Source organism: Pezoporus flaviventris, unplaced genomic scaffold, assembly GCF_033815535.1.
Source record: "Pezoporus flaviventris isolate CSIRO_AGI_PZ_B2104156 unplaced genomic scaffold, CSIRO_AGI_Pfla_v1 ptg000154l, whole genome shotgun sequence".
NCBI lineage: Eukaryota > Metazoa > Chordata > Aves > Psittaciformes > Psittacidae > Pezoporus > Pezoporus flaviventris.
In genome coordinates this window covers 1,203,844-1,223,669 of record NW_026892702.1, presented here as the reverse complement: position 1 = coordinate 1,223,669, position 19,826 = coordinate 1,203,844, and the positions used below count along the sequence as shown (strand labels likewise).

At 47.1% G+C, this 19,826-nt stretch overlaps 1 protein-coding gene across 6 annotated transcripts in view; it reads left to right on the top strand.

Moving 5' to 3' along the window:
- Positions 1–19,826, top strand: part of ZNF618 (zinc finger protein 618) — a 148,286-nt gene that overhangs the window by 116,042 nt on the left and 12,418 nt on the right. For 5 of the 6 annotated variants that reach the window (XM_061479596.1, XM_061479595.1, XM_061479594.1 and 2 more), the window contains 4 exons: positions 230–319; positions 7,605–7,793; positions 10,688–10,771; positions 11,886–11,942. In XM_061479596.1, the coding sequence (XP_061335580.1) occupies positions 230–319; positions 7,605–7,793; positions 10,688–10,771; positions 11,886–11,942 (420 nt within the window). The remainder of the gene's footprint in view (positions 1–229; positions 320–7,604; positions 7,794–10,687; positions 10,772–11,885; positions 11,943–19,826) is intronic. The other variant, XM_061479598.1, reaches the window with a different exon arrangement.

The following is a 19,826-nucleotide window of genomic DNA, read 5'->3' as shown; positions in this document are numbered from 1 at the left end:
ATCTCCTGTAGCTTGTTCAGTTGTACTGGACCTTTTACACATGGTCCATCGCCCTGGATGCTTCCTTTGCTGGGGAAAAGGATGTGTGAATTACCGGGCAGATAAGCTCCAAGTGCATGAGGAATATGCTCCAGTTTTTATCACCTGGCCAGTTCCTATGTGATAACCCAGGCAGTGGTTGTGTGAGAGGTTGCTGCGCTCCTTTCTGATCTTTGTTTCATCTTCACAGAAACTGGCAATTACACCTGTGAATTCTGTGGCAAGCAGTACAAATACTACACTCCCTACCAAGAGCACGTGGCGCTGCACGCACCTATTAGTGAGTATCCTGCTGGAGATCTATTCATGACAGCCTGTGATTTACAGGGGCTGGTGATGAGCACCAGGATTACAGGAGAGAGTAGTGTCAGTCCTGTGGGTCCTTCCCCTGGAGCTGTGGGGTTGCAGCTGCTAGGACATAGAGCATGTGCTGACCAGGGCACTGGGAAGCTGAGCTGGAATCTCCTCAGAGGGATGCTGTTACTCTTAGGTGTGCAACATCACTGAATTTACCTAAGTCTATGCAATCTTGCACATGTTATTTGGGGGTTTGAGATTTTAGTTTGTTCTTTAACTGGAGTGCTGCACATTTTTAGAGTCCCTTAAACAATCCTGGAACGTGCTGGGGAAGGAACATCTTTACTATGAGCTGCTGAGAAATTATTGCAGTGATTTAAAAATTGGTTTTCAGCATCATGTAGATTGCCTTGACAGCTTGTTATCCCAGGCAATTATGTATTTCAGGGAGCTGGGCAAAAGGCAGTTCTGAGCACACTGCACAGCACTGTGAACTGCAGTCTGGAGGGACACTGCAGTCTGCACTCCCCACACACAGGGGAGTTTTAATGAGCTAATAAGTCCAATTCAAAGTGCAGAATTTTAGTAAAATAGTTGAAATTCTTGCTCCTTGCTGGGTTTGGATGCTTTGAAAGTGTGCAGAGAAGTTCTTTACCCCTGAACTTCATGCTTCTTTCACAGCACTGGCCAGCGTAGCTGCTCTTGGCAGCCCTTTGGCTGGTGCTGAGAATGGATGAGCTGAGCTCATGAGCTTAATGGTAGCTGCTCATCCACAGCCAGCAGAGGGAACATGTGCTCCTCCCTCACCAAATTCAGCTTTAGTTAGGTTTTTAAGTTATTATAATAAGGTATCTTTGGGTTTAGACATACACAGAAATCAGTTTGGAACATAGTCCACCAGAATATCACTTTTAAGGTGGGTTAAGGCTTGGTGGCTCTCAACAGCTCCCATTCAGGTTCTCTGAAGCATAGAGATGGACCAGGATCAGGGTAGAAGGTGTAGGGCATAAAATACCTCTATCACCATCACCACAAAGTTCGTCTTATTATCTCCTGTCTGCCTGAAGGAACTAACCCAGTGCTTAGGGTAGCATACACAACAGTTATTCCTAAACGTCCCTACAACCCCAACCTCCATCTCTTAATTCTGATGTTTTCAGGTCCTTAGAAAAGCTGTTGGTGTTCAGTGATCACCAGTAGGTAGACTTCCTAGTCTAGATGGGCCCTCAGACACTAAGGCTGTGGTGTCTCTAGTCCACAGTACAGCTAGCTAAGAAGCTCTTTGCTGTAAGGGCCGTGCATTGAATCTCCCCTCAGCAATAGCGGATCCTTTTCTTCCCAGTGCTTCCCATTTCAAGGGGATTTATCGCTATGGATATCTCTCCACCCTCCCAACTATCTGTAGTAAGTAGTTGCAGCTTGTGGTTCCAGTCCAGGCTCTCCACAACTGTTTTTCTCTGGGAGGTGTTTACCTGAAGTGGGCCCTGCAGGTCTGCCTGCAGATACAAATGGTCCACGTAGATGCTGCCCTTCTCCCTGTGAAGAGTGCAGGATCCTGATGTTCACTTTTTGAATCCTGGGAGCCAGTTTTGGAGGAGGAGGCATGTTCTTTTGAATGCTGGGGTTGAAGCCATTCTTTCACCGTGGTTTCTGCAGTAGCATTTTCTGAAAGCAAAAGAAGCTACCCCTGCTGCAGACTAGACCAGCAGTCACTGAGATATGCAGATGGGTTTCCAGTCCTTCCAGCAAATACCTTTAACTATAAGGAAACTTCAGATCAGGATAATAATAATATTTTCATAAAGTTTAACCCCCTCCCCATAAACTTATCTTTTTCCTTCTGGTTTTTTTTTAGCCCTTTTTTTCCTTCTCCAGTTCCCATGACCAGTAAGATTTATGATTTACAGTGACAGGCCACTAACCCTCATGAGTATAGAGCAGAGGGCATGAGGAGCTCCAGGGCAGGCTGGCAACTCCATCCTCCCACCTTTCTACTGCTCAGACTCTGCTCTTCCTATAGACCAAGGTCCTGTGAGGCTTCTGTGAACACCTTGAGGTTTGAAGAGCACAACTGGCCCTAGTAGTCAGAAGAAGTAAAGCTGAGGCTGTATCTTTACCCTGGTCTTGTCCTACTGGTTTTAAGGTGAATGCTGAAAAATTAGCTGTAGTGGGAATGGGTAAGAAAACATTTCAGCATTCCCAATTCAAAGTTCTGGGTCTCTCTACTTGAGTGCAAGCTTCCCTTCCGGAGCCTGTCTTTCTGGTTTTCTGTGATAATGGATAAAAAATTCCTTGAAAATGGGCTAAACCAAGGACTCACATCCTGCAGGGTCAACAGGGCCTTGCAGGATAAGTTTCGGTCAGTGCTGCTGGATACCTGCTGTCTGGAAAAGAGTTCTGCTGTGGGGTTCCCTGGAATTGTTAATGCCAAATGTCTCCTTCAAAAGTTCCCTTTTGTTAGAGAGGAGTTTTCCTATGGTTAGAACTGGGTTATTACTCAAACAGTGCATATTCTTGTGCTGTTTCTGTCAGCCTATTCAGTCTTTCTAAGAAGGGTGTCAGAGGCTGTTTCCAAAAAAAGGGAGTTGTAGGCACATTCATTGTCCTAGTTTTTGAAATGCCTCTGAATGGAGGTGCACAGGGGGAAGGGTTCAGAGATCGATCTGTCCTGCTCCAAGCTCCATCTGCTCTGTGATGGGACTGATTTGCAGGTGGCTGGGCTATTGTGATTGCTCTTAGAGGATGTGTCAACAGTGCAGAGAAAATCTGGTGTGTTTGGGATGTGGACTGGCTAGAAAAGCCACCAGCAGTAGGTTTTAGCTTGGTTAAAGTCCAGGCTCAAGAGTATGCACTCACCTCATCCTCTTCTGGTAATTGCAGATCAGGCAACAGACTTCTTGACCATGGCAGTATGTGGTGAGAGCACTAAAATCTGCACAGTTATCCATGTCTGTTGCTTCCAGGATGAAAATCTAAAGGGATGGCTGGGTCCTGAGTTCACTAACAGGTCTTTATGGCCCTCACCAGCTTCACACGAGGCTTCTGCCCATATTCAAACCCTCTGTTTCAGTTCAGCTCTGGACCATCAGTCCCTGCCTGAGCTACTCTGTAGGATGTTGGTTGAGCTCAGTCATAGACATGATTATTCCTGGCCGTGGATCCCACTGGTGTGTACCCCAAAAACCAGTAGACTGACTTCTCAGCTTGACGTCAACCCTGTCTCATCAGTGTGGACCTCCCTGAGGGTTGCCACTATATGTCTGGATACCAGGGCTGATCCTGCCAGTGGCCTGTGGATTGACTTCCCAGCTTGACTACAGACCTGTCTCATCACCCTGAACTGATCCTGACGACCTGGACTCTTGGTTAAACCTGGCTGCCATCTCTGGTCCTGCCTTGGTTACCTCCAAGGGGTTATGGGATGGGCCCGGCTGTCGAAGACTCTGGCCAGCCTTGGGATGGACTTGGCTCCACAGGGGACAGACAGACCTACATCCACCCTGGCACCTGAGATACACAAAGAAGTTCATCAAGCCTCTCTGCTCTACTACTTTTCTTATCATGAAGGACTCTGGATACAATCTGTTGATCAAAGGTACTTTAACACAGAGTTCCCTAAAGGCAGCTGCTGTCAAGGCCTTTTCTTTTAGGGAAGGGGATCCTTTTGGGTGGCATGTCTAGTTTCCACACAGGTCCTGCCTAACCAAGAAAAAGCCAGGTGCAGATTCCAGCTGGATGGTGTGTCTTTGCTTCCTCCATCTTAGTGAGTGAAATGTGGGAGTTCAGGTGTTTTTCCCACTCTCACAGGCTCCCCTGGCAGTATTTGTTGGTATGTACAAAGAAGCACATTAAGAATAGGTTGGAGCATGGGGGGGGGGGGGGGGGGGGGGGGTGGTGTTCCTGTGGAAACATCCATTTCCAGTAGCAGAGGTTTCTGCTCAGCATGTTGAATTTCAGGCCACTGTTAAGGAATCACTTTCCATCATACTCATGAAAGAGGTGTTTCTCTAGAGGTGATGGTATAATTCCGTCTGAACCATCGAATGGTTCCTCACCCATCCTGACAAGATCTTTTCTGAAAAAAACGGGATACAGGAATTATTAGCCAGAAATTTTACCTGGAAAAAGCAAAGTTACTGAGCTAACCTGATACCTGTTCTGTTGTGATGGCACATCATGGTGCTGTGTGGATTTAGGTATCCTTCTACGAGACATGTTGAAATGTCTGCCAGTGCTGCTCAGTGCCACAGCTTGCCACTCACTTGAAGGTCTTACCAAAGGCAGGAAGGGCAGGAGGGACCACTGTGGTCTCTGGGCTGACTGGAGCACACGTGCTGTAGGGTTGCCTTGATCTAATTGCTCACATATTTTAGAGAGACGTCTAATCTTGCTGTTAAGAATGACAGAACGTAGAGCAACCTCTTACGGTAATTGTTTTGATGAATTACTGCTCGTAGCTCTCAGACACTGGATCCTGTCTGTAACTTTGCTGGGTGAAGGAGGGCTAGGTCACCATATTCCTGTCCTTTCTAGCACTTTGTGTCACTACTGTCCAGTCACTTCATAGGCACTAACCTCTCAGTTAAGCCACAGGAGTAACTTGATGTTTCCCTTGGAAGGGATGCTGCTCTTGTCCTTCAGTTGTCCTCTTGTTTTCTCAAGGGAATATTCTCAAGTTAGTTAACAACCTTCATGAAGGGCATGCACCAGCACTAGTGGAGGAATGGAGAGCTAAGACTGCCTTTCTGATCCCCTTTGAAAGTGCCCTGATTCCATACCCAAGGAGTACATTAGTCCTTTTAGCTGTATCATTGCCCTGGTACCTCCTCTACAGCCATCATGACCGAGTACAACAATAAACAAGCTCTTTTTCCTGCTGCCAAGGTGGAGTCCCCTATCTTTGAAGTATCACCTGTGTCACCTCTGTTCTTTAGCACACCATGTGCCATCCTGTGTGGCTGTAGCACTCAGTTTGCCGAGTGATGTGAGATCATTCAGTGAGACTTACCCTCTAGTTTTCTCCTCTCCTGCCCTCCTGTCCCCAGTATCTCAGCTTCAACTGGGGCATCTCTCAGATCCTTTCTGAGAAAGTTTGAAGAATTTTGTCCTGGGATGATGGTTGGACTTGATAATCTTAAAGGACTTTGCCAATCTGGTTGATTCTATTAATTCATAGCAGCACTTACAGGACTGTCTGACCACAGTCCTGTCTCCAGTCTTGCTGTTTAGCTGCCGATTTTGGGGTAGGAAGTTTTTGTAACCATTCAGCTACTCAGTATTTTCATGTTTGGAAGTATCTAGAACTTGGCCATTTGATCAGCCTGCGGCAGTGCTTTCCACAGTGAAGATGGCTTTGCAAGAGCAGAACAGAGGAGCTCCATGAGCGTCTGTACCTGTGTTGCTTTGTCTTCAGAGGGAATTTATCATCTGATTAACTACAGACTAAAACCTTTTTTCAATGAATTATTGGCATCCTTCAGACTGGTAGAACTAATATTCTGCTGTCTGTCGTTGCATTGCTCAAACTCTTTCTCTTCCTTGTGTCAGATGGAGCAGCCTTCTCTCAGCGGGCTGAATTGAAAGACATACTATTTGTTTAAGTTGGGAGGAAAAAGAGGTCATTTTGGAGGTCTTCACAGCATTGAGACTTCTTTGGACCTCAGAGAGCAGTATCTGGACTGCAGAGGACTCACAGTGATGCTCTTTGTTTCTGACACTGGGTGGTTGGCTGATGACTACTTCTCTTGGTATGGGCAGGGAATAAAGCAGCGATTGGTGGGAATGGGCTTTGTGGGAAACTAGATGACACATAAGCAGGAAATTGTGATATCTGAGTACCGTTTTGTTTGGCAGCAATTGGAGGAGGACTATCCGTGGAGATTGAAAGGAAGTACAGAGCAAAAGCAAGCCTCCTGCCTAGTCAGCTGGCCAGAGACCAAGCGGAGGTGTCGTGACTTAAGCTATGAGAAAACCTAGTGCAGAATCTCCCACAGAATTACACTAACATTTACACTGAATCTCATCTTGGATCCATCTATTGCATGTATTGAGTATCTGTTCGCAAGCTGCTTTGGATGTACCATCCTCGGTCTCCAGTGCTGACAGGGAAGGTGAGAGCAGTTCACATTCAAGGTCTGTCGTGTCTCATGGGATTTTGGAAGTGAGCATCCAGTCCCAGCCTGGGTGACCTTCCTCCTCTCCTGTTTCAGAGTCAGGCTCTTGTGCTGCTGCGGCAGTCCAGGTTGGAGAGCTGCTCCATGGGGATAAGGATTTCTGAATTACACTGTATAGGATGAACAGGAGCTCGTGTTATCCATCCAACTTCAGGAATCCTAAAATACCACTCTATAGAAATCACTGGTAGCAAGCTTGAGCCGGGGGTTATGTGGACCTTGTTTCTTAGTGATTCTTTGTGGCAGGTGGTTGGAGTGGGACTTGGGCTTCAGGAGCCATGTCCAAATTTCCATGGGGGAGGGCCCTGAGGAATGAAGAGGGTTGTTAGGCTGTTTCTCCATTTTTGTAATAGTGTTTTTTTAATCTATGTGTTCCAGACAAGGGGCTTTCCTCCTGAAGGGTTTTCATATGACTTTTGGCATTGAAAATTCCTTGTGATCCTCAGTGTGCATTGCAGATACCAAAATGTAGATGCATTCAAAGAGCATATCCCAGTATTACTCAGGATTTCTCCACATGTGACTTGTCTGGAGATGGGGGCCAAAAGGCCTTTTCTTGACTTGCAGGATGAGAACTCTGCCTCCTGATTCCCTTCCATTACAAACAGCCCACTTTCCTTTGTATTGGTTGACAAGACAAGGAATGTAGCTGGAGATGTCTAGGATTTATACAAGGCTTAAGTAACAAAGATGTGATCTTCTCCCTGTTCAGAGCTCTATCACATTAGAAACCTGCTCTCAAAATTCACTCTTCCATACATTGGAATGGGGGACAGAGGAGCAGATACACCCAGCCAGGCTATGACAGTCAAATAGTACTCCTGGATGGATGGGGTGATGCTGCTGGAGGAGGAATGGGTTGGTCACGTGGCAGTTAAAGGTGTGGAAGGGAACTAACAGGCTTCAAGACTCTGTCCCCTCAGGTGAGTGGGGAAAAACAGTTTTGTTCCATGGGATCGGTGGATCCACAGTCGCTGCAGGTCCCGGTGCGAGGGATTCGTGAGCGTGGCTGTTAGAAAGCAAACCCTCCCAGAAGGCCCTCGAGCTGGGAGCTGACTGACTGTCCAGGCACTAGTTCTGAGTGTTCATATCCAGAGTTCTCTCGATCTCCACTCTTCGTGGCAGTGAAGACACAGGCGAGCCAAGCCAGCAAAAAAACACCGGCTTCAATAAACCGATGTTCTACCCTCCTGCACCGCACCCCTTCCGGTGTCCCACCGGCATCCCAATCCCAGATGTTCCGCGCTCCAAATTCTGGATCCCCAGGAAGCAAGGCCATCACAGGTACCAATTGCCTTTCTACCATCAACTTTCTTAACTGCTTAGTGTCCAGTCCTGCCCTGGGTTGGCTTTTCACCCTTCCTGGACTCAGTCTGCTCCATCCATGACTGTCCCAGAAAAACTACTCTCAGAAGCAGTTGAGTGGATTGGATCCTTTGGCATGTTCTAAAGGAAATTTCCATCAGCAGTAGGTCTTTACAACCTCTTCCCAATGACAAGTTTGGGTTTTTTAAGCATCATGCTAACCACAAGGTACAAAAGACCCTGTTTCAAATCCTGGTGTCACAAACTGAGGAGAGCTTCCAGACAAGGACTGATGTAATGGCTTGTCAGGGATGGGGAGTTTTGTTTCATTTCCAGCTTTGTTTGTCAATTTACTGTTCGTTTCCCTCAAGGCTGGTATTTTAAGGGCTGGGCCTGTACCTGAGGAAGTAAAGTGGAGTGCAGGTGTCTTCACGGTGCTCCGTTCCCCATAGAAAACACCAAGAGATAAGCTGGGCTCCAGCAGCAAAATTAATGGTACAGAGCCATTACAGAGGGAGTAAAAAACTCAAGATTGATTCTTCTGTAGCCCCAGTTTCTTCCTTCCCAACAATATCAAACCTTAAAAAAGGATAAAAAATAAAGTGAGGAGCATTGAAAAATAACTGTTAGTAAGTAGGATGTGAGCCATGGTGTTCATTTGCCCAGGCAACTGTGAAGCACTTTTAAACATGTGGGATTGATGGATACCTATTCCATCTCAGTGCAGAAGAAGAACGGGTTAATCAGTTGGTGTTTATACACCCCTGAAATGTCTGGCATGGACAGGTAAGAGTAACAGAGGTGGCTGTGGTGGGAGAGGCCACAGAGTGCTGAGCAGTGATGCTTTTTGTGAGGTAACACACACATCCACAGCTGCTAAATGTGGCAGTGAGTGATCGTACAGGTTGTGACTTCTGAGATTCCATATTGCTATTGCACCTCGTAAGCATGTGTATGATTTTATTACTGATTTGAGGCCCATCCAGTTCAACCAAGTTAAAGCTGACAAACCTTTTTCAGAATTTACTTAAACTTGCACCAACTTTTTCCAGTTTCTGGACTCTCAGAGAAGTGGAAAAGCTGGGAAAGTTCCTTGGGGCAGAGGCCAGAAGAGCAGTAACTGAGAGAGGATTTTTGTAAAGGCACTTTTCCCCCCACAATTCTCTAATCAAAAAAACAATCATCGACACATTAGGTACAAACCTTGAACTGCTCTCTTCCTGTATGGAGGAGGGAATCGCATGATGCTTGAGCCTGGTAGATTGATCTTAAAACATCTAGTATTACCCTTACCCCATCTATCTGGTGGTGTCATTTCTGTGGTGTCTTTCAAGGCAGTGTCCTGTACAGATGCAATCTGAGCAGCTTCTTGGGTTTCTGGTACAAGTGCATTGACCATAACACCTATCAGGAAGACAGTCTCCAGAAGGGATGCCTCCCGAGTGCTGCGGTTAGAGATGCTCCACGTGGGCCTGGGTAATACCAGAGATGTGGAGCATCACTCCTTGCAGGCTTTGCACAGACGCTTGGTAGAGTGACACTTTGTCTGTACAGATAATTTTGCTTTTCATGCAAAAGGTTCAGGTATGAGGGGAGAGAGAGACAATTTGTGTTAGCTGCCTTCTCCTTGTGGGAAGGACACAGTAAGACAGGGAAATGCATCCAGCCAGCTCTTTGTTATTGCCAGACTTGACAACCAATAAAGGATAGGGGATGAGGGGGATGAGGACAAAACTACTGTGCAAACTTCACTTCCACTTGTGACAGAAGCCAGGATTTGAACCTAGGTCTCTTGGGGGGTGGGTTGGCCAAATCCATTTTATTGTGGTCTCTTTCCCACTGTGATTTTCTAGTTACTTAAAGCCTCTCAATCCTGTTCTTTATCTGTCAAGGGGGGTGGACTAGATAATGTCTCCAGTTCCTTTTCAGGCCTGTTTTATGTGTTTCTGTTTTAACTGATTTGATTACCAAGTTTTCTTGTTGTCCTGCATTATAGACAGAGTCAGGACATTGCTTGTAATGGTGAACCTATACTAAGGGACCCCAGCTTGAGGAGGATGTGAGGCACCTCAGCTGTGCTGTGCAGTGACCTTTCAGGACACTGCAGCCACTGCCAGGGTCAGGAACCACCTCTGCGCATTGGAAGGGTCCTCCCAGTACAGTTACTGGGAAATTGCCCTGTTATGTTGCTGCAGTGGGTGAAGCCAGTGAACTGCCAAGAGCTTGGGCTGGCAGCTCACTCCTGAGGAGCCCAGGCCTATCTGTGGGACCTGGGTAGGGATGCAGGAGCAGGGTCACTGTTGGAGAGCACAGGGGACAGGGTCTCTACTGCAGCTTTTCCAGGCATCGTGGGCAGCTCTGAGGCAGCCCCTCAGCCACCCTTTGAATGTTTCTGGGAGGGTGTTCAGGAAGGGAGTGCAGATTACTGGAAGCACAGGGAGAGCTGGGATAATGCTTCTGTAGGTCACACACTGCATGTTGTGATGAGAGCCCGAGTTCAACCGGCAGACCTGTACCAGAGGCTTTAAGGGCTGCTTATTGCCTTAAGAAAGAGTAAGATAAGGGTTGGGTTTTTTTGCAGGGGAGGAAGCCATGACCCTTCTGGTTCAGTCAGGACTGGTGTTCATGGGCTCCCTGGTGTTCATGGGCTCCCTAAGAGCCAATCCAGGCCACCTCAGCCAGAAGGCATTCAAGAAAAATACCTGTTACCCCATCAATGAATCTGGCCCATTTGCCTCCAAAACGAGGTATTTCACCTTTCTGCTGTATTCAGGGTATGTGATTGTTGGCACAGGAGGATGTTTTGCCTCCTGTCTACTTGGTTCTGTGCCCACTGTTGACCAGTCACCATCCCTGCTTTGTTCTCCACCCAGCAGAAAGTGCTTTCAGCAGGAGAGTGGAAGGCAAAGCACAGAACAACTTTGAAGAAACAAACAGCAATTCTCAGAACTCCAGCGGTAAGTGTGTTCTCTCCCTCCTGCTGTTGCTTACCACGGCCCTCTCCAGAGCAGGAATCGGCTGTGGTTGGTGATTGGTGATCTGTTTGGGTACCTTCTTTAAGCTTGCAGGCTGCTAGCCTTCCTGGGGTATTGCCCTCTTCTCGCTCCTCTCCAGCTTCCCGGCACTCCAAGCATGTAAAAAAGGTGATATTGGGGATCCTGCTCCCAAGGTCCAGGTACTTTAGCATAGATTTTTCTGTGGGGATCAAAGATGTAGAGAAAGGGGAATAAGGATGGAGATGAAGCAGTTCTTGTTCTTTGTTTATGTATCAGTGAAGTCTCTGTGAAACAAAGCCATTTGCAACCAGCAAGAGAAGTTCAAGGACTCTGAGTAGAACAGCAGTTTGTATGCTGCAGTGATCCTAAATGTGGCAGTTTATTTACACATCACGAAAACCAGAGTCCGGCTGTTTGTGAGTTCACTACTACACAGAGGTCACAGCACACCAGATGTGTAGATGTAGGACTGAAATGTATGTGCTAGAAGGAATTAAAATTTACTTCTGGAGTTTCCTTTAAATTTTAACTCCAGGTGGTAGTAACTAAACAGCCACTGGGCTGGACCAGTTTATTTAGATACACCATTTGTATAGCTGACAAGGTTTTTGTCCTGCCAGTGCATCTCCCTGTCTTCAGGTGGGACACTGCCAGTCTCTTATGTTCCCTAACAGGAGTATAACAGACAGATCAGATAAAATGTAATTTCAGCATCTCTATGCAGAGATAAATGATGTGCCAGCAGGAAAGGCTGGCCTCCCTCCGTTCCCCATTCGAGAGTACCAAAATATGTGGTGGTCCCAATGCCACTGGCTGGGATGAACAGGTAAGGGAAAGGATTTCTCCCTGAAGGAGGTTTCACAGCATTTCTTGATAGGGTTTATGTCTGCCTGTGAAGCAAATAAAGAGCTTCCTGAAATTATATTGCAAAGGAATGGTGTGGTATTGGAAGACCCACGTGCAGTAGCAGAGTGGGTGATAGTGGATGGGAAAAAAAGTTGTTTTTTACTAAACTACTGCAATTGTGTTTTGAGGAACAACCCTGTACTAATCCAAGCATTCACCACAATTACAGCTGTTCATTCGGGGACAGAAAAACCTAAAGAAAAGAGGTGTAAGCAGAACCCATCAGGTGAGCTTGTCTCTGTGTTTCAGGCCCTTGTACTCTTTAGTCCTGTTCCACTTCGGCAGCAGCAGTCAGGAGTCGTTAGGGGCTGGCCAAGTGTCTTCAGTCAGCCCAGCCAGGCTGTTAGACATGACACAGAACTGGCTGCCAAGAGTTACCATCCTGACTTGCTGCTCTGAAGGTGGCCCCTTGCCCCTCAGCAGGTCTGCTCCTCATGTCTTGTCTTCTGTGGGTAGTATGAGTGGTTTGTCTGAAGGGTTTCAAAGCCTTTAAGTGCACATCTTCAAATGCCAATGTACCATTGGGTTCCTGACTCTGCTGAGGCCCTTTGAAAGCAGCAGCCTTAGATTGTTCCTTTTTTATGCCTGTCAAGCCCTGTATAGCCTACAGAGGAAGGACAGAATTACCTTCCTTCATATCAAACAGCCCATCTCTAAAGCCAAGTGAGCTGCATGTGTTACGTTTTGCAGGAGGGAAAAGAACCTGTATCATGGAGGGGGTCCAGGGACTACTGACAGGAAGTCAGTAGTAGCTGTACAGAAGAATCCAAGACTTCAGTCCTGTCTGAACTATCAAATACTAACCCATTGTTGCTGTGACACATCTCACAGATCCTCCTTGCCATCTCCTCATACCAGCTCACACCGCACTCATCCTTCTGAATCTCTTTCTATCTGAACTGCAACATTGAAATCACATGAGTAAAAGCTCATAGTAAAACGCAAAGGCAGAAGTTCTTACAAATAGAGTAGTGAGTTTCATCTGGTTTGCTTATCTTATGTCATTTCTGTCTGCACCACATGTATTCTCAGTTTGGTTTAGTGGCTCGGTCTGAGGCATGGGAGGGGAGTTGCAGGGTGCTCACCTGAACTTCTGTTTGAGCCTGGAAGCCTGAGGAACTGGCGTGAGGTGCTCAGGATTGGTTTGAGGGGAGTTGGGATCTGGTTGGAAGTAGATCTTTCCTGCATTAAACAGCTGACACACTCAAAGCCAGACTGGTGCATTGGGATGTATAAACTTCTTCCCTTTTCTGTCTTCCCTCCCCTCTCCCACATTCTTTTTTCATTTCTCCAGCCCTGTTTTCCCCTTAACTCTGTCTTTGTGCCGTGCTGCTTCCTGTGTGTCCCATTCAGTGCTCTCTCCAGCTCTTGCACCAAGCCATTTCTTCTCTTTTATTTCTTCATGTTTTCAGAAGTCAGTGTAAATGTTCTCATTGATCACAGCCTGAGTGAGCATTGCCATGTCCCACTCTGAATGGCACTGGTGATTAGAGAGGCCATGGAAAGCTCTGCAGGCATCTGTGTGCTTGGGTGTCCAAGCAGAGCTCTCAGTAACTTCCTTTTTGAAAAGGTGACATGTCCTGATCTCCCAGTTTCCCTTCTTTCAATGGCTGTGTTTCAGTAGCTGGGACAAACTGTGTGACTTCATGTTCACATGTGTGATATGAACTCTTGGGAGTAACTCTGGCGTTGTTGGCTCATCCTTTCTTGTGCTCCAGGCAGCAGATTTCACACAGGTGGGGAGGCAGCTGGTGATACTGTGGTTGAGGATGACGGAAGGACGGACACTTCCATCCTCCCCACTCCCATCTGCTGCTTGTCACCAAACTCCTGCTGCTGTGAAGAACAGTGCCCAGGTTTGGGGAGTAAATGTAGGTCCTAGCTGAGCAGCCCGAGAGCTGTGTGGCTTGACCTCATTAAATGGTTGATTCCCTCTGCCACTTGCTCTTTGTCAGTGTGAGTTTTGTGTCACAATGATATAACACAGGATTTTTTCAGGCCACTCAGCTGGGGACATTTGCTCTTACCTTGTGTCACCCTCCTGACTGTCAGTGTCACAGACAGCTTCATGTCTGGAGTGAGGGGGAGGACAAGCAGAGCAGCAAGGTCAGCAAGTAAAGCCACCTAAAATAGCATTGAATGCAATGCTGCAGGGAGCCCTAGCTGGCAGTAAGACAATGAGAATGGAAAATGATGTCTCCTCCCTGTGCACAGCCCCAGTGCAGGTACCTGGTATCCTTATCTAAGTAACCTGGCATCTTACTGCTCATAAAACAACACTGTGGCTGTGTTTGAGTCCCAACTACTAGCAGAAGGACGGAATGATGGAGCCACAGAGCGGATGGAGAAGGACTGTTCAGCTGCTGTCCACCTCATGATAGGGAGAGTGTGCCTTCTTCCCATTAATACATGGGAAAGAGTCTCTGCAGCTCCTTAAACTTGCTTTTTGATGAAACCTGGAAGTCTCTCAGTAGTATCTGCTACAGTGTGCAGATTGCTTCCCTGTGCTTCTTCTGGAGCACAGGCAGCCAACACAAACATCCCACATCACGTGAAGCTTGTGATTATTCACTGCTGAACTAAGCAGGGTCCAGAAAACAATTATGTGACCTGATCCTGAAAGATGGAATTGGCTTCTTGCAATGTGTGAGCTCATCTAAGATGCTGTAAAGCTGCTTTCAAGGAAACTCTCCTTGGTGGTGGGTTTTCTGCTGAGTCTTGGCATGCAAAGGGGCTTTTGGTACTGAATTCTCAAGGGGCCAGGCAGTATTTGAAGGCCAGCTTGAGAAATACTCTTCTGGCAGAGGCTGGTGGTGATCAGCCTGAGCACTGAAAGGAAGAAGCCCCAGAAGGGGTCAGATATGGGTATTGTCTTCAGCAGTGAAGGCTGCAACCTTCCTTGTCCACTGTACGGAGCTGGAGTGGGCAGAGCAGCGTTTCCATGGGAGGCTGCAGACTTGGCCCTGTGCCTGTGTAACCACGCAGGTTCCTTCGCAAGGTTTTGGATCTCTCCATTGTCTCACTTTTTGTCTGACCTTGGAAAGCCACAGGGGCAACGACCATCTCTTAACTTTGTGGTTACAGCATGATCCAGCCTTGATGTCTGGGTCTCAATGCTGTGGATGACTCCTTAGTAAGATGAAGCTTCTTGTTGTTGCACCACCTGTAGGCCAAGAGGGAGGGAGGAAATTGTAAGACTTGAAGAAGAGAAAAACAAAGCAGAAAGGGAAAGAAATCGTTCTTTAGATTCACTGTCTTACAGCCTAGACATCCAAAGGAAAACCTGATTGAAATGACAGTAGTTGTCGGTGTCTAAACTTGGGAGACAGTATGAATGGAAAGAGATAATATTTAAAATTACATAGGGAATTGGGAAATATTTTTAACTTTCAGGCTTGATTTAAGCTGCATAAATGTGTCTGAATTTCATCTGCTGCATTAGCTAACTATTGCCATCATTAGTTCCAGTGGAACAAGGTTTAACATTTCCAGGTTTTAAATGTTGGTGCTTTTCATTCTATTTACCCAGAAAAGCTTTTCTTTCCAGCAGGGTTGATTCCAGACTGGGTAGAGGGGCAGGGAAATACCTTCTTCAATCAGTTCATGGCAAGCTGAGGTGAGACCGAGACCAAAACCAGTTAATTTCCTCCTTTAAGTTTAAAATCTATAGAAGTGCCAGTTCCCAAAAGTCAAAGGCCACAGGCCCAGATTTTAAACATGCACTTTGTGGGATTCTCAGGAATTCCAGTCTCTCATTTCCTTGTCTTAGGGACTGAAGTTCTTTCTAGTGAGTCAGTTGGAAGTGCAAATCATTTTTCAATACTTTCCTGTGTATGCAGCACGCTTGAGACAGTTCTGTTTAGCTACTCAAAATGTGCATAAGCAGCATCCCACACTATATTAGGATCCTACAATATATTATGATTCCTAATTCCATCATGCATTCCAGCTGCATCCAGTTGTAGCATGGAACTGTTTCAAGCAGCAGGTTAATCAGAAATTTCTCATTCACCCCTTGCCACATAACCCAGTATTTTTAGCATGTGTTAAAGAGGGCAGTCTCAAACAGAAATAGGTTCTGTGTCTTGCTTAGCAACTGGGCAGAACTACCCTTTAGTTTTATGGAAAGGAGCAAAAAGACAGAGTGAAAATCAGTGTTTTATTCATGATTTAAATCTCAGCAGCTTTGTTTGAGTCCCCTTTGTAACCTGTTGCAGTAGAAGTAGTTTGGCTCCTACTCCTGCCCTTGCAGTGCAGGTTCCCAGTGCACCCCAGTGGAAGCCCAGACTAAGACACTGAGTAGTGGCTCCTGCCAAACTTCTGTACCAAAAGAGCTCTTTTGCACTGGAAGTGCAGGTTCTCATGGTGCACACGCAGGAGGAGTCAGCTAGGTGTGTTAGACGCTGGGATCTTCCTTCTTCTCTGCTGATGGCCATACATCCTCTTCTGCTCTCTCTCTGTAGTCCAGTGATCATATAGCCCATTTGGTTGGGTTTCTTCTGGGAAGACTTGGCTTTTAGGCTGGAATTTTTGGTGGGTGACTGCAGCTTTAATGCCAGGGATATAATAATTCTTGGTCTGGTGGTAGCACAGCCAGCTCCCTGCGCTTCTGTCTCCAGAGACACGTATGAGTTACGTCAGCTGGACTGAAAATACAAGTCCCATTCAAGTGATTCATCTCTTGGTAAATCTCTTTCTCATCTGCTGGTTGCTCTGCAAACGGTACTGCTGTCTTTCCACTGAGCTGGGAGCTCCAGGCCTGCTAAAGACCAAGTCTGAGGAGTGAGGAAAAGGGGGAGGAGGGATTGTAGTCATGTGAACTTCCACATTGGTGTAACTCAGCTGTGCAGAGCATGGATAATGCAACACAAAAAATGGGGCAACACAATTGCACATGCATAGTAGTGCGTTTTTCAAAGCAGCCTAAAAAAGATGTGCCTGGATGCAGGGTGAGCACCTGAGTGCAGTTCTCACCACTAGAATAAGAGTAACAGAGAGAGAGGCATCAGTTAAGAAAGTGTCACTTTGCTCTGTTGCATAAATACGAGTTGCTGTGTCCACTGGGCATCTGCATGGAATTGAGGCTTCTGGGAATGTTTTTTTTCTGGTGCCACATTCATTTAAGTGGTTCCAGACTTGTCATGTTGAACAGGCAATTTATAGACAGGAAGAAAGATAATCTGGGATAAAATAACCACTACAGCAGCCAGTCTCTGTGGGTGACATCCTTCCAATTGCTCAAGAGCCTTGGGACACCAGGAAGGACATTGAGACAATACATCTGAAAGATGTTGTGGTGAAAGGGTGAGCAGTATTGGGAACAAAGTGGCGATGACAGGAGCTGTGGATTGCAGCCTTCAAGCACAGATAGTGTGCTGGGCTGGGGCTGGACAGGGCGTGGTGAAAAGAGTCACTGACAGACAAGTCTATGGGCAGAAAACCATTTCAGTTTTGCCTGGAGAATCTAGGGAGGGAGATGAGCAAATCCCAGAGCAAGCCAAAGCCAACTGTCATTACTTGTTCAAACTATGACACTTCTGTGCCTGTTCTCTGAGGGGTGGCTTTAGTGGAACTGACTGTGCTGAGGCAGGGACGTTACAGTGCATGAATAAAAAAATGGCCCATAATACAAAGATGAGAAAAATCCAACCACAGGCTTTCTTCACTTAACATACCATCGTAGCAATGCTTAGCAGGTGGCCTGAGTTCCTGTTGCAGACTGGCAATGGTTTTCATGTGTATAGGAAGTCAGGTGTAACAAGGAGACTACGTTGGCACTTCTGGCTGGAAAGCAGTCAGAGTGTGCTGAGAATTCCTTGCAGTGTTTAAGTGGGATTTGCCTCTGCTGTGCCTCGTCCAGATCAGGTTCACTTCTGGGGGCACAGTAAAATGTTGGGTTTGGGCCTTCAAAAGCTCACTTGTCCCTGCAGTGCTGAAGGAGCCCTTTAAACCCAGAGTCATAGAATCACAGACTGTAACCTTAAAGCTCATCCAGTTCCAACCAGGGACACCTTCCACTGGAGCAGCTTGCTCCAAGCCCCTTCCAACCTGGCTCTGAAGCAGTGGATATCCAGTGAGCATCCCTGTGCTTACTGAGTTACAGCACTTCCCAAAACAGAGGCAGAGAGCACAGGTAGTGTAAGAATGGCAGCTGGAGGAGCCTGCCCTGTACAGCTGCTCAGCAGGGACCAGATTAGGAACCTGTTTCAGTGAAGATACAGACCTCATGAGCTGCAAATAGCCCCCAGTGCGATGCTGGGTAGTGGAAATGTGTTAAGTGACCAGCAGGGTTCTGTATCCAGCCAGTGCCTTCCACACATACCCTTCCCATAGCAGTGTCTGTTCATGTCTTTGCCAGGCATCATCCATGCCTTCATCACTTGCTGGCTACTCCTGCCAGCTGAAGCCCTCTTCAGCAGCTCAGGTCCTCCTCATGTGGAAATACTTAGCAGGAAGGCTTCTAGTGCTTGATCCATGGGGTTAATGAGTAAAGTTTTCCTTCCAAGCAAACCAGTCCAAGTCTGTCAGCCCCAGGAGCCTCATTCGCTGCTGCATTGAGCCATAACTTTGGACCTGGGACCATTCTGTAGATGATCTGAACTGATGACTATTTAACACTAATGGTTTCTTGCCCTCCACAGGGGGAAACCTTTGACACTAAAGGGCCTCACCTGGAGACTGTAAGATGCTGCTCAGGGTCTGGGGTGCTGGGAATCACTGCTTCTGCTCCTGGGCACTGCAGTGTGGATGCAGATGGCCCCTGGTTGACCAAGGGCTGGTAGAGCATCCAGGGTTTCCAGTCCCTCCAGTCACACCTTCAAGAGGGACAATCTGCAACATGTGCTGGGCAGGGAATTTGTATTCTCAGCCTGCTTAGGAGCTCCCTCCGTGGACCTACCACCCAGTGAGGCTACAACATCCTGGTTTTCCTTCCCAGCTTCAGTGTGAGGAAGCTGCACAGTGAATCTAAGAATTTGCATCTTTTTGAGGTGCCCAAAAAAGCCTTTGTGAGGTTTTGTTGCCCCCTTAGTTTTCGTTCTGTGGACCCTCCCCACTTGACTGTTTCTGTTACTGTAGCATAGGGTGTCTCTTAAAATCCCTGGACATCTTAAAATGGGAAGGAAAGATGCAGCTTTCTGGCCACGAGAGACAAACCCCAGCTGGGCATGGCGTAATCTGCATCAACAGAGACCCCCCCCCCATCCTGCCAGAGTTACATCTGGAAGTGCAGAGGAAGGATGAGGAGCAGGAACAGGTCGGCAGAGCTGTGCAGGAGGCAGAGAGGGCTCTGCCAGCCTCAGCGTTCAAATCTCTTTCTCTTTTGCAGAATCCCCAAGTCCCCTGATTTCAAATCCTCTCCCCCTTTTACAGCGTCAGTGTGATGGTGTCGGTGGTGCACCTCCACCTGCAGCCCTGCTGGCTGCCCCCCTGGCATTTCTCATTAATAAATGGGGGGTTTATTACGAGTCTAGGTGTTAAAGAAGGAAATGTCTCATTTCTGTGGCTCTGGTTCCAGCTTTAAACACAGCAGAAGCCCTTCAGGCTGTTTCTGTGCAGTGTGTGTTTGCGAGACCATTTAGATTCATTTGCAGCCTTCTGGGAGTTCAGTTTGATGGAAGATGCCAGTAATATGTGTTCTGAGAGACTGAGGTTTGAAGCCTGAAAACGAACCCATGTCTGAGTTACATTTGTGCACAGGGAAACTCACCTGCATGGCTCAGCCCAGTAAACACCTTTGCAGAGATACCTTTGGCCTTAGAGCACAGGTGAGAAGTGTGAGCCCAGGGAACAGTGGTGAGCAAGGGGGAGGGGAAGGAGAGCAGGTCTGGGTCTCTGTTAGAGATTCTGCCCCATGTTCTTGATGCTTTCAAGAGGAGGAGCTGCTTCCTTCATGCTACAGTGTGTTTGGTTATTCCTTGGCTTGCGTCTGGATTCTAGGGGTGATGCTGTCTGTGCCAACCTGCAGGTCAGTGCTGAGGGCTGCACCCTGAACACCCTGAATGCTTGGTCATTCTTCACTCACAGATCTGAGAAAGAAGCAAGAGCTTTATTCAGAACAGGAGAGTTCACCTTGGAAGAGAAAACCAAATTAGTGCCAACAAGTCTGACA